This window comes from Entelurus aequoreus, linkage group LG01 (genome assembly GCF_033978785.1).
Source record: "Entelurus aequoreus isolate RoL-2023_Sb linkage group LG01, RoL_Eaeq_v1.1, whole genome shotgun sequence".
NCBI classification, from domain to species: Eukaryota; Metazoa; Chordata; class Actinopteri; order Syngnathiformes; family Syngnathidae; genus Entelurus; species Entelurus aequoreus.
In genome coordinates this window covers 102069410-102084621 of record NC_084731.1, presented here as the reverse complement: position 1 = coordinate 102084621, position 15212 = coordinate 102069410, and the positions used below count along the sequence as shown (strand labels likewise).

General features: G+C 35.7%; 2 protein-coding genes across 4 annotated transcripts in view; both read left to right on the top strand.

The window, feature by feature from the left end:
- Positions 1-1187, top strand: part of LOC133645873 (guanine nucleotide exchange factor MSS4-like) — a 10564-nt gene extending 9377 nt beyond the window's left edge. For both annotated transcript variants that reach the window (XM_062040796.1, XM_062040804.1), the window contains exon 3: positions 830-1187. In XM_062040796.1, coding sequence (XP_061896780.1) covers positions 830-1078 — 249 coding nt within the window. In that variant the 3' untranslated portion in view covers positions 1079-1187. The remainder of the gene's footprint in view (positions 1-829) is intronic.
- Positions 1188-4316: 3129 nt separating this feature from the next.
- LOC133660715 (lysine-specific demethylase 5B-B-like) overlaps positions 4317-15212 on the top strand; it is a 72742-nt gene continuing 61846 nt past the window's right edge. Inside the window, exon 1 of one of the 2 annotated variants that reach the window (XM_062064299.1) lies at positions 4317-4633. In XM_062064299.1, coding sequence (XP_061920283.1) covers positions 4481-4633 — 153 coding nt within the window. In that variant the 5' untranslated portion in view covers positions 4317-4480. The remainder of the gene's footprint in view (positions 4634-15212) is intronic. The other variant, XM_062064305.1, reaches the window with a different exon arrangement.

The following is a 15212-nucleotide window of genomic DNA, read 5'->3' as shown; positions in this document are numbered from 1 at the left end:
GTAACTACTTGGCATCGGATCGATACCTAAATGTGTGGTATCATCCAATACTAATGTAAAGTATCAAACAAGAGAAGAATAAGTGATTATTACATTTTAACAGAAGTGTAGATACGGTAGAACATGTTGAAACAGAAAGTAAGCAGATATTAACAGTAAATGAACTAGTAGATCAATAGTCAATTTTTACAGTTTGTCCCTCGTAATGTTGACAAAATAATAGAATATAAATGACACAATATGTTACTGCATACGTCAGCAGACTAATTAGGAGCCTTTGTTTGTTTACTTACTACTAAAAGACAAGTTGTCTAGTATGCTCACTATTTTATTTAAGGACTAAATTGCAATAATAAACATGTTTAATGTACCCTAACATTTTTTATTCAAATAAAAACAATAATGCCATTTTTTGTAGTCCCCTTTATTTAGAAAAGTATCGAAATACATTTTGGTACCGGTACCAAAATATTGGTATCGGGACAACCCTAATATAGACAGGTGTGTGCCTTTCCAAATCACGTCCAACCAACTGGATTTACCACAGGTGGACTCCAATGAAGCTGTAGGAACACCTCAATGATGATCAGGTAAAACAGGAAGCACCTTATCTCACTTTTGAGCTTCATGGTAAAGGCTGTGAACACTTATGTACATGTCATTTTTTATTTTTAATACATTTGAAAAAATCTCTAGAAAGATATGGGTATTGTGTGTATAATTTTGAGGACAAAAAGAAATATTCATGGCAGTATTATTTACTTCATGTTTTGTCCACAGCCACGATGCATTCGGACGTCCAATTAAAAGTGCCGTTTTCTCCATTCAGCTGATCCTGCCATCCATGCGTAAAAAGAGCAGCCTCAGCCCCACAGACGGCTCGGTGGACGGGGACACGCTGACTGCCCACTGGTTAGTGGGGGAAATGTTTGATTTTGAGAACGTGGGCTTCACTAACGACGTGGGGAGGATCAAATATCTCATCTGTGCAGACTGTGAGATCGGACCCATTGGCTGGCACTGTTTGGATGACAAGAGACGTTACTATGTGGCCATAGAGCGAGTCAATCATGCGTAGTTCCATCACACAGGAAGTGACTTTTAAACCCTCAGAAACTTGCTCCACTCACACATTTGATTCCTGCTGTTCATTAAATGGTATGATTAATAAAAGATGAACATGGTCTACCTGCTCATCTCTTGTGTCGTCTGGTACACTGCAAACAAGAGTTGACAAAATATGAGATAAAAATACTACATTTTAGGAAAAAAAATACTAAAAACTAATGAAATGATCGCTCCATGCAGCTAGTTCATTTTACTTGATAAGGCACCTAAATTAAGATTTTTATATTTCAAAATTAGCAGGATTTTTAAGATAGAAATAAGTATTTTAATCTGAAAACAAGCATTATTCAAATAGTAATTCTTAGATTAGAGTGAAGTGAATTATATTTATATAGCGGTTTTTCTCTCGTGACTCAAAGCGCTTTACATAGTGAAACCCAATATCTAAGTTACATTTAAACCAGTGTGGGTGGCACTTGGAGCAGGTGGGTAAGGTGTCTTGCCCAAGGACACAACGGCAGTGACTAGGATGGCGGAAGTGGGGATCGAACCTGGAACCCTCAAGTTGCTGGCACGGCCACTCTACCAACTGAGCTAAACCGCCCCAGAGACGTTGCAGAATCTTTAAACAAGATTTTCTCTGTGGGGAAAACCAAAATATCTTATTTTAATAGTTATTTTAACATTTTTAAACTAGATCAGACAAAATATAATTATTCATGTCAATGATTAAACAGTACATTTTGATTGATTGAATTTTTGATTTAAACTTTTTAGTAGATTGCACAGTACAGTACATATTCCGTACAATTGACCACTAAATGGTAACACCCGAATAAGTTTTTCAACTTGTTTAAATCGGGGTCCACGTTAAATAACTCTTGAAAGCTTGGGAACCCTCTAGAAAAAAAAGTTTTAAATCTAGGCAAGTGGCTAATAATTTGCCCTGCAGTAGTAAAACACTACTGAATACATTGCTCCTGCATAATTAGGCTTTGTTGAGTGTAAACATATTTTATACCGCTTGGTGTCAGCATAACCATTTGTTTTCATGCAAGCAACTGATGTTGTTTGACTTGCCACAATCTGTCCATCAAAAGCTTTGCCCCGCCCACTTGACGGTATCCCACCAATCACCAACAAGAATACGAACTCCGGTTTGTGTGCAACAGGTCATCTCTTGTACACACATATGTCTTGTACACTGCAAAAGAGCTGACAAAATATAAGATAAAAATACTACATTTTAGGAAAAAATATATATAAAAAACTGGTGAAATGTTCGGTCCGTGCGGCTAGTTAATTGTACTTGATAAGGCACTCTAAATTAAGATTTGTATATTTCAAAATTGGCAGTATTTTTAAGATAGAAATAATCATTTTAATCTGAAAACAAGCATTATTTAACGTGAAATTCTTAGATTACGCATTCTAGAGATGTTTCAGAATTTTTAAACAAGATTTCATCTGTGGGTGAAACCAAAATATCTTATTTTAATATTTATTTTTAAACTAGATTAAACAAAATATAATTATTCATGCTAGGATCAAGATGGTGATGTAATGTCAATGATCAAAAAGTAAATAGCTCCTAAAATTTCTAGAAATTACATTTTAAATTACATGTGTCAAACTCAAGGGGCCGCCACATCAATTTGTGTGGCCCCCGAAAGCGTGGAAATAGCCCTCTCCCCGCGTGACCCCAAATGGGACAAGCGGTAGGAATTGGATGGATGGATTATATCATCATACATTTTAAAACAATGTTATTGTTCAAACAAAAATACATACTTAAATATCTGCTTGATTCATGATTTCAAAGCAATCCAACAAACTGTTTATGTAAAATTTTTACAGTAAAATATTTTTTACAGAAAAATCCACTTTCAAAATAAAGTAATAATACACTATAAAACACAACAACTGTAGATTTTACAGTATAAAAAATGTGCATGATTTTTTTTTTTTACGTAAAAAAACAGTGGTACCGTTTTTCCATTCCATTTAATTTGATTCCATGTATTTTTATTTTATTTTATGTGCTGTAAATAAATAAAAAAAACTAATATGGTAAAATTGTGGCGATCGACTGAGCTGCCAGTTTTATACAGTACAAGCTAAAGATTTGGTTTTGTACAGCGTACGTAAAAAAAGACATACACATGTTAGAGAATAATTTCGCCACACCTTGTGTGTGTGTGACAATCATTGGTACTTTAACTTTAACTTTTATATACACATTTATATTCATATTGTATATTATTCACTGTTAAAAACGGCCCTCTGAAGGCAACCATAATTTAGCCTTTGAGTGTAAACATATTTTATACCGCTTGGTGTCAGCATAACCATTTGTTTTCATGCGATGTTTTGATGTTGTTTGACTTTACCACAATCTGTCCATCAAAAGCTTTGCCCCGCCCACTCGACGGAATCCCACCAATCACCAACAAGAATACGAACTCCGGTTTGTGTGCAAGTTTTGACCCAAAGTGGCGACGGATGAAAGGAAACTAGCTCGACACAGTATTTCCGTCTACTGTATATTAAATAAGTCAATCAAAGGATATTTTCAAAATAAAGTTCACAGTGTAAATGTATTAATTTCAAAAGCATTTAATAAGCCAACATTTGGATTCATGATTATCCCGTAAAGATGATATGCATTTGAATAAAATACATATTTAAACGTTATTTTCACAAACAGCTGAACTGTGCCTCCTGTCCACCCAATCATCAGGCTCCTCTAGACCATTTAAAAACAGAGATCCGGCCGCGGCGGAGCGATCTAGTGGATGAGTTCGATTTAAGAACCGTGCGGAGTGTCTTTGATTTCGGTCCAGCAGGGCGGGCTTAGATAGAGCGCAGCGGCATCCCCGCTTTCCCTGTGACGAGACCGTCATGTCCCGACGTCTACATCTAACGCACACAAACAAGGGAGTAATCGTCTGTGAGGAAACCACTGAACAAATAAGCCGCGATAACAAATAAAGCGCTAACTGTACAAATGTTAACTTCCCTGACGTTCTTTTCTGATTATCTTACAATAACCTGAAGTGGCATTTAAGTATGGAGTCCATCCAATCAAGTCGACTGGGACGATATCCGAGTATGTTTATGGGTTAAATGATATCAAAGATACGTAAACATTATTTATGTGTAATTGTGGAAGGTGACGCGAGAGAGTGTGCTCGTAACAAGTCATTTCTAGGTCTCTACTTTTCGAAGCGGAAGCACATGCTCCCCCCCACCCCACCCCTCGCCCAATCCCTTCCAACTAGATAATTCTCTTTGAGTTGAATGAGTGGAGAATGGACACCAACTGAAAGCTGCGATTCAAAGGCAATACATTGAGAAAAGCAGCATCCACGGGCAACACAATCCCACCGGCCGCCACGGAAAAGATGCAAGAATGAGTCAACCTCAGCCGAATGAGTTCCTTCCTCCCCCGGAGTGTCCTGTCTTTGAGCCCAGCTGGGAGGAATTCGCTGACCCTTTTGCCTACATTAACAAAATACGGCCCATTGCCGAGAAAACTGGCATCTGCAAAGTCCGACCTCCGCCGGTAAGCCTCCCTCCGCGTATCCCACGGTTTGTGTCGCGGCCGGGCTTTCCGCCGTGGACGAGGAAGGAGCGTTAAGTCGCAGTCAAAGTTGTGTTTTTAGACGTTTCAACATGGCGGAGTTTGGATTGTCAGCTAGCCTGAGCGAGAGCTGTGTTGTGTTCGCTATCGCTAGCTTCAATCCGTCAAAAAACACACTTTTAAACGTCATCAACTCTCAAACATTTGCTTATTCTAGTGTACCATTTGTAAAAAAAAAATTCCTACTTTTAAGTGTAAATAAAAGCAAAAATAATGATATTTGTTTACATTCGGGCCGCAAAGTAGTAGGGTTTTTTTTGGACTATTGTCGTTAATTTAACCACTCGTTCTAATAACTCGATAAAATCCACTTTTTATTGTAGTTAAATGCAATAAGACCGTGTTTTAAGCTTACTTTGCACTAGTCTGACACAGCTACGTGATCGGTGGCCAACTGTTTATGGAGAAAAGGGACCCTTTTATCACAATAGACGAAACGGTTGCTCTTTTATTTACGAAACTAACACAAAGAAACATTATTTTATTCTTCGCTGTTTACTCCTGAATGTGTATTAAACATTTATTCAGGCCTCGAATTAATTTTAATCCAATTTTGATTTAAACTGGGGATAATTCTGCGTTAACTCGCAATTTCCTAACTTGACATTGGTCATATAATTATTGTTTTTTAAACACATCTTTATTAAAGACCAACCCATATTTACCATGCATTGTGTTAGGTTGAGAAGCCACTGCTTTGTCAAGGGTGTGTCCACGCTTAATTTGCCTATTAATTTTTTTTTTAAAAGTCAAATTGAAATGGAGTTATGCTTGCATCATTGACATTATTAGTCTGAATCCATTGTTAATGTCTGGAATATATATGATTTAATTGTTGGATTTGTATGGATTATTAAAAGGCCAAATTTGCATTGGCAACTAGGATTCTCAGTCCCTAAAATGACAACAAGAAGGGTTTATTATAGTCAACTGTAGGCTGAATCAAATTAATTCTGGGATTGAGGTGTCGAACAAGCTGCATCATACCATATCTAGATGGTATTTAAATATTCAGTGGGGGGTTTTATTTGACAAAAATAATGGAAATTGTTTACATTCGGGCCGTAAGTAGTAGGGTTTTTTTTGGACTATTGTCGTTAATTTAACCACTCATTCTAATAATTTGATAAAATCCACTTTTTATTGTAGTTAAATGCAATAAGACTGTTTTTTAAGATTACTTTGCACTAGTCTGACACAGCTACGTGATCAGTGGCCAACTGTTTATGGAGAAAAGGGACCCTTTTATCACAGTAGACGAAACGGTTGCTCTTTTATTTAGGAAACTAACACAAAGAAACATTGTTTTATTCCTCGCTGTTTACTGCTAAATGTGTATTAAGCATTTATTTAGGCCTCAAATTTATTTTAATCCAATTTTGATTTAAGCTGAGGATAATTCTGCGTTAACTCGCACTTTTTTAACTTGACATTGGTCATATAAATATTAGTTTTTATACACAACTTCATCTTTTATTAAAGATCAAGCTATATTTACCATGCATTGTGTGTGCTTTGTCAATGGTGTGTCCACGCTTAATTTGCCTAATAATGTTTAAAAAAAAATGTCAAATTGAAATGGAGTTGTGTTTGCGTCATTGACATTAGTCTGAATCCATTGTTAATGTCTGGAATATATATGATTTAATTGTTGAATTTGTTTGAATTATTAAAAAAAGCCAAATTTGCATTGGCAACTCAGTCCCTAAAATGACAACAGGAAGGGTTTATTATAGTCAATAGTAAACTGAATCAAACTAATTCTGTGATTGAGTTGTCGAACAAGCTGCATCATACCATATGTTGGTAGTATTTAAATATTCAGTGTGTTTTTATGTGACAAAAACAGACTATTCTTTAATCTCAGTAAAACCAAGATAATGATATTCGGTAACGATTATTATTATTATTATTAGCCTTTATTTAACCAGGTAAAATCCCATTGAGATCAAAGATCTCTTTTCCAAGGGAGACCTGGCCAAGAGGGCAGCAGCAAGGTTACATTAAAAACAGTAAACAAATACATAAAACATCACATTTACGACATTAAAACTTGCTCACATAACACATGTGCATACAGACAAGGTAGACTGCAGTCCTTTCACAGAAGCTTTAAACTCATTCAACGTAACAAGGGTTTGAAGTTTAATATTCGATTGTAGGTTATTCCAAGCCTTCGCTGCTGAAAACCTAAATGCTTTCTTGCCCAGTTCAGTTCTTACTTTGGGGACGACAAATTGCAGAACATTCATTGAAAGAAGATTGAACGATTGAAGAGAAAGTCAAACACAAATACAAATAGACGGAGTAAACATGAAAAAAGTAAACTAAATCACATTTTTGAGTGTAAAAGATGATCAAATGAACTGGAAATCTCATATAAAAATATGCAACATAAGGAATACATCAATAATGAATAAACTATGTATTGTACAAAAAAATCACTCCATATTCTCTGCAGAAATATGCTAAATAATTACAAATGTACACTTCACTCGCTAACTGTGTTACAAAAAATATCAGCTAGAATAAAACAATGTTGGATAAAAAGAACACTAACATCCTTTATTTATGGTATCAAAAATATTGAAATTCAATCATGTGGTGCATTTGCAAACAGCTAATGAACAATTAAGAACAGTTTCCCTTGGGGATCAATAGTTTGTCTAAAATGATGTACCAAGCAAACTATAACCTGCCAGCCAAGAATGTACAACACTTCTTCTCAACAAAAGAGGAGAAATGTAACTTAAAACATTTTATGCACGTACAACACTTAAAACCTTTAGCATATCAGTGTGTGGAATTAAATGATGGAATGGATTAATAAACAATGTACTAATATGATTCAGTGTAAGGGACTATTCATACGACAAGGTAGAAGAATTATGACAAATGTCTTGAGCTTACTGAAATTGAGATGTTATTCATTTCATGAAGTGAATCATTACTGACTTCACTGACTTAACTATGTATGAACACAATTGTTGTATTTAGAAATATTTGATGTTAGTTGTGTCACTAATCGAGAACATATGTGTTAGTAATTGCTATGATGCGGAAAAGGGGTAGGATTAAATAAGCTTTGCTTCTTCCTCCTTTTCGGGAATTTTGTAAAGAAAAATGAAATGTATGTGATGTATCATACTTGATGTGTACATGTTCCACATAAACAGACAATGTAAACAATGTCAAATTGGATTGGAGTTGTGCTGGCATTGTTGACATTATTAGTCTGAATCCATTGTTAATGTCTGGGATGTTTTTGATTATGTGTTGGGAGTGAGTTTATCTAAAAGGGACAATACATAAGTGACATTTAACATCTAATTATGTGAGACTGTAGCCAATGGCTAATTTCCATCTCAAATTGATTTTGAAATGAAGACAAACACATTCAAAACATGCTACACAGATTTACAATATTAAAAATGTAACCAAGACTGCTGTAGACTAGGGTTGTACGGTATACCGGTACTAGTATAGTACCGCGATACCAATGAATCATATTCTGTACTATACCACCTCTAGAAAGTACTGTTTTGTTTTTTTAACGGGCATGATGGCGCATCGTCATGACATTGCTGGTTTTAGGAGCAGAGAAGCATGTTTGGCAGCGCACACACATGGCGTACTTACAAGCAGACACAGTGTGTAGACAGAAAAGAGAGAATGGATGCATTTTGGTGTAAAAAGTAAAGATAAATGTGAAGTTATAACACTGAAACACCCTCAGGAAGAGGTGCTTTAAGACATGGCTAGCTAGCTGGCGGCTGACATCCATCCGCAGTCGGCAGTGTATTAGCTACTTCTAAATCACTAATCCTCGCCTGCATGGCAACAAATAAAGTACGTTTCTTACACGTAACATTATCACTGGAGGACGAGGCATAGCTAAACATGCTTCACTACACACCGTAGCTCAACGGCGTCACAATGTAAACAAACGCCATGGGTGGATCTACACCTGACATCCACTGTAATGATACCAAGTACAGGAGCGTGTCTAATCGATACTACTATGATTACAGTAATTATTTTACTCTGTCAAAATCTTTTTTCCTTTTTAAAAAATTCATATTATGTTTATAAACTCAGGAAATACGTTCCTGGACACATGAGGACTTTGAATATGACCAATGTATGATCCTGTAACTACTTGGTATCGGACCGATACCCAAATTTGTGGTATGATCCAAGACTAATGTAAAGTATCAAAATGTAATAATCATTTATTCTTCGGTTGTTTAACAGAAGTGTAGATAGAACATGTTGAAACACAAAATAAGCAGATTTTAACAGTAAATGAACAAGTAGATTAATAATCAATTTTTACAGTTTGTACCTCATAATTTTGAGAAAATAATAGAATATAAATGACACAATATGTTACTGCATACATCAGCAGACTAATTAGGAGTCTTTGTTTACTTACTACTAAAAGACAAGTTGTCTAGTATGTTCACTATTTTATTTAAGGACTTAATTGCAATAAGAAACATATCTTTAAGGTACCCTAAGATTTTTTGTTAAAAATAAAGACAGTTAAATTTTTTGTGGTCCCCTTTAGTTATAAAAGTATCTAAATACTTTTTGGTACCGGTACCAAAATATTGGTATCGGGACAACCCTTGACACTCACTGTCACACATGCCTCTTGTAAATGTCATCAATACTTAACACAATTGATAACATACATATTTCATCATTTGCATTTCCAATACTAGCAGCTTATCGACTTTCATTTCAATGTTGGCTTCCAAGCAGCCCATTTTCCAAGTTCTTATGAAGTCCTTACGTTAACAGTAGGGCTGTGAATCTTTGGGTGTCCCACGATTCGATTCAATATCGATTCTTGGGGTCACGATTCGATTCAAAATAGATTTGTTTTTAAATTCAACACGATTCTCGATTCAAAAACGATTTTTTTTCCTATTCAAAACGGTTCTCTATTCATTCAATACATAGGATTTCAGCAGGATCTACCCCAGTCTGCTGACATGCCAATAACACTTCAGTGTTATGATGCTAAAATCCTGGCAAAATGTTTGGCTACACGACTTAAGTCTGTTTTGTCAAATATTATTCACCAAGATCAATCAGGCTTCCTACAAGGAAGAAATATAGGAAACAATATTACACAGTTATTAGAAATTATAGAGAATTATAATATGGAAAATAAAAGAGGATTAATTTTTGTAGCCGACCTGGAGAAGGCTTTTGACAAAATTAGCTTGGATTTTATTTGTAAAAGCTTAGTTTTTTTCAATTTTGGCAACTCCGTATTACACTGGATCAAGACGCTATATAATAAAACTAATTGTAGAATTATCAATAATGGATACATCTCTGGGACAATACCTCTATTAAGAGGTCTAAAACAAGGGTGCCCTTTGTCTCCATACTTATTTATTATTGCTATGGAAATATTGGCGATTAAAGTTAGATTGAATAAAAATATTGAAGGGCTCAGTAATAATAATATTGAAAGTAAAATAACAATGTATGCAGACGATACAAGCTTCTTTATAAGCCCCAATCCTCATTGTCTGCAAAACCTTCTTGATCTTTTGGACATATTTTCACAGCAATCTGGGCTTAAGCTAAATTATGATAAATGTAAAATATTAAGGATCGGAAATCTAAAGGGAACGTCCTTTCGAATGGAATGCAAAGTGCCTGTTTTGTGGACAGATGGACCAGTTAACATACTTGGTGTTGTTGTCCCAGAGAACCTGGAAGATCTAGGCTCAGTAAATTATGATAATCGACTAAGAAAGCTGGATAAAATTATGCAATTATGGAAAGGGAAATCCTTAACCTTGTATGGTAAAATATCTATTGTCAACTCGTTAATTATTCCTCAATTTATTTATTTGTTTTTGTCATTACCAGCTCCATCACAAAACTTTTTTAATATTTATGAGCGGAGGGTCTTCGATTTAGTCTGGGACGGCAAACCAGAAAGGATTAAAAGAAAGGTTTTGTACAATGAATATGAATATGGGGGCTTGAAACTTCTCAACCTTGAAGCTATGTGTCTGTCTTTAAAAGCATCAATTGTTCCAAAGATGTATTTAAACACTGAGTGGTACACAAGTGTCCTGTTGGACAGAAAACATGTATTGTATCAAAAGAAATTGTATCCTTTTTTACAAGTGATCCCCTCCCATTTTCCTTATGTAGAGAGTCTGCTGGGAAACATGGCGGGGTTCATAAAGGAAACAATCCACTCATGGTGGTGTTTTCAATTTTATGTACCAGAAAAAAGAGATGATATTTTGCAGCAAATAATATGGATGAACTCTAATATTGTAATAGATGGAAAGCCTTTCTTTTGGAAAAATATGTTTGAAAGAGGAATCATTTTTGTCAATGACATTATCAATGAGAATGGAAAAATTATGAAATATGATGAATTTACAACTATGTATGGTGATGCTTGTTCAAGCTTTTCATTTAATCAACTAACTGGAGTCATTGGGAAAAGATGGAAACAAATTAATTATGGAACTACTAAATTATTAGTTTGTAAGCCCTTAATAAGAAATTCTAGTTGGCAAAAAGGAACTAAAATAAATAGAAAAATATATAAGTTTTATTTAATAAAGAAATCTTTGAAGGCTGCCCCATACAACACATATGGAAAATGGGAGGACTTTTTTGACTGCCCGTTGCCGTGGGATGCAATATTCAAATTAATCTACAAAACCACTATCGATGTGCAAAATCGTTATTTTCAAATTAAAACTATTTATAACTTCCTACCCACGGGAAAAATGTTAAAAATATGGAATATGACAGAGTCAGATGATTGCCGATTTTGTTGTCAGGAGCCTGAATCCACCTTACATTTGTTTTGGTATTGTCATATTGTGTCTTCATTTTGGGTGGAAGTTGAAAAAATGTGTTTAAAGATTGGTTTGTTTATGAAGCTTGATGTGGTTTCTGTTATTTTAGGAGAGTTCATTGACAATCATGATTTAGTCAATTTAATTATAGTACTCGGTAAAAGGTTTATTTTTAAGGCAAAAAACAGATATTCACTTAGTATTTCTTTCTTTAAAACATTTATTCAGTATTTTTTAACTTTAGAAAATTATATGGTTGAAAACGATAATGATGCCAAAAAACATAAAAAAAGATGGGAAGTCCTCAAAGGCTTATTTTGAAAATGTAATTTTGTTTATATATGATATGCAATCTGTTGTTGTATTCCCTATTTTAAGTGTACATAAATGAAGGTATGTGTTGCTGACTTCGACTTGGATGTGATGTGGACTGTACATGGGTGCTTAATTTGAAAATGTATTTTTGTTTGTGGATTGTATGCAACCTGTTGTGTTCCCTGGTTTTTGGTGTACATGGGTGAAGGTGTGTGTTGCTGAGCCCGATCTGGACGTAATCTGAACTGGACCTGGTTTTAAGAACCCTTTTGAACAATCTGATTTTATTGACAACCCGGTCTGGTGAAGTTAAGGTCCTTTGTTTGTTTTGTTTGAAAGTAAAACAAATTTAAAAACAATTACATAAAAAATAGTGATTAGTGAAAATGTTAGTGGACCAGCACCACACACAATCATGTGTGCTCGAATGACTGTATCCCTTGCAGACTGTATTGTTCTATACTGTAGGAACCAGAAGTTGTTGTTTTTTTTAATAACAGAAAGAGACAGCTCCTTTTGTGTAAATGAGTGTGGATGAGTGTGAATGGGGGAGGGAGGGTTTTCTTGGGTTGATGCACTAATGGTAAGTGTATCTTGTGTTTTTTTTTAAAATGTTGTTTGAAATAAAAAAAATAAAAAAATAAAATAAAATAAAAAAAAAAAAACAGTAGGGCTGTGAATCTTTGGGTGTCCCACGATTCGATTCAATATCGATTCTTGGGGTCACGATTCGATTCAAAATAGATTTGTTTTTAAATTCAACACGATTCTCGATTCAAAAACGATTTTTTTCCTATTCAAAACGGTTCTCTATTCATTCAATACATAGGATTTCAGCAGGATCTACCCCAGTCTGCTGACATGCAAGCAGAGTAGTAGATTTTTGTAAAAAGCTTTTATAATTGTAAAGGACAATGTTTTATCAACTGATTGCAATAATGTAAATTTGTTTTAACTACCGTAATTTCCGGACTATAAGCCGCACCCAACTATAAGCCGCACCAGCTAAATTTAGGGGAAAATACAGATTGCTCCATATATAAGCCGCACCCGACTATAAGCCGCAGGGTTTTGATGTGTAATTACCGTAGTATATAGGGGTTCCTGCTACCACGGAGGGGATTGTCGGGACAGAGATGACTGTTTGGGAACGCAAAGCGTCCCATTTATTAACAATAAATCTTTCAATCATTCAATCAAACTTTCACATCTTTGACATGGCGAACAGCATTCGTGCAGAGTACAAATAATACAATGGTGCAAAGTAATACAAAGTGCTCGCCTGTACGTTATCAAAATAACCAGCCTACCGGTATATGAAAAGTCAGTCTTTAATCATTGTGTCATCGTCTTCCTCCTGCGTACTAAAACCACTGAAATCCTCTTCGTCGGTGTCGGAGAAGAACAGGCCGTAAATAAGCCGCACCGTTGTATAAGCCGCAGGGACCAGAACGAGGGGGAAAAGTAGCGGCTTATAGTCCGGAAATTACGGTATTAAATGAACCAAAAATATGACTTATTTTACCTTTTTGAAAATATTGGACACAGTGTGTTGTCAAGCTTATGAGATGCGATGCAAGTGTAAGCCACTGTGATACTATTGTTCTTTTTTTTATTTTATTTTTTTTATAAATGTCTAATGATAATGTCAATGAGGGATTTTTAATCACTGCTATGTTGAAATTGTAACTAATATTGATACTGTTGATAATATTCATTTTTGTTTCACTACTTTTGGTTTGTTCTGTGTCGTGTTTGTGTTTCATCTCAATTACTCTGTTTATTGCAGTTCTGAGTGTTGCTGGGTCGGATTTGGTTTTGGAATTGGATTGCATTGTTATGGTATTGCTGTGTATTGTTTTGTTGAATTGATTAATTAAAAAAAAAAAAAAAAAGATTTTTAAAAAATGAGAATCAATTCTGAATCGCACAACGTGAGAATCGCGATTCGAATTTGAATCAATTTTTCCCACACCCCTTGTTAACAGGAATTGTCTTCCGTGTTTTAATATGGAAAGTAGCCATTTTTCTTTTAACGGCACCAAACAGTCCCCTCTGGAGCCGGAGCTCCTTGTCCCGTTTGCCTCATAAAGAGTTTGAGAGGAGGTGCAGGTGCAAGGTCGTTAGGAATTTTAATCACAAGAACTGAATCAGCATACTTTATTACGTTTTTCCCCAATTGAGTAGTTTGTATTTCTTGGGTATCCTGCATGATGGGCCTTTGATCTCGCACTATTAATGTTGTTTTATAAATAACTTGCACCAATTTAAGTGCGGATTTATTTGTCAGTGTCCAGCTTGTGATAAAGAAATTGTAATATGGCATAATCATTGTTGTTAAATGATTTCTTATGTCAGAAATTTTTTATTTTAAATCCAGCCCAGCTCCTAAATACTTCAAATCTTGAAGTACCCTAAGTTTTGTTCAGTACAGAAAGAATTGGTTTAGTATCAAGAGTATTTCTTTTGCAGGAGAACACTAGGAGATGTGAAAGTGTTGCAGACAACTTGATAGGTGCAGTGCGGCTCGCTGCTTTATTTTACTGATGAATGGGTTAGCATTATTAAAAGGCCATATTTGTATATGCAAATAGGACTCTGGGTACCTGGGATGACAACAGGAAGTCAATAGTTGACTGAATCAAACTACTTCTGTGATTGTGGCGTCCAACACGCTGCAACCTACCTTGATGCTCATGAAATATCAGTCGCTTTTTACCATCACTTTTCTAAGGCCATCAAAATAAAGTTTGTGTGAAAGTATTTTGAAATCCAAACACAATCTTCTGTCAGTGCTTTACTTTGTCATCCATTTTGATAGAGTAGACTTTTTTTTTTAGTAATTAACTAATCTTTATGTGCCCAGTTTTCCCCAATAATGTGTTGTGGATTGTGATATTTGACTTGTGTAATGGGCTCAAAATCCAGATTATGGCACTTCAACATTTGCCCAAGTGTCACCTAGTGGCTGCTGGTTGCAGGAGCTCTGTGCTCTTGTGTATTCTTGGTGTTTCCCTTTTGGTTCGGGCCCCGTTGGGACTGCGCGACTGCGCTGCTTTTTGGGGGACTTGGACCTGGGGGAGCCTTTTGGCATTTTGGTCAGCTGCTGCTTATGCGGAGGAAGAGGTGGCGTTGAGCGTCGGGATGGACGAGTTTTACGGGGCTCTGGCTGAATGAGCATGTATCGGACACTTTGGTCTCCCTGGACGGATTCTCGCTCATCTGCGCGGACTAAGAGCTAGTGGGCAGCTGTGAATGGAGTCGGCTCTCCAATTTGCTTTGTTGGTCTGTTCCTGTCTTTGACCATGCTCCCCCCCCCCCCCCCCCACACACAC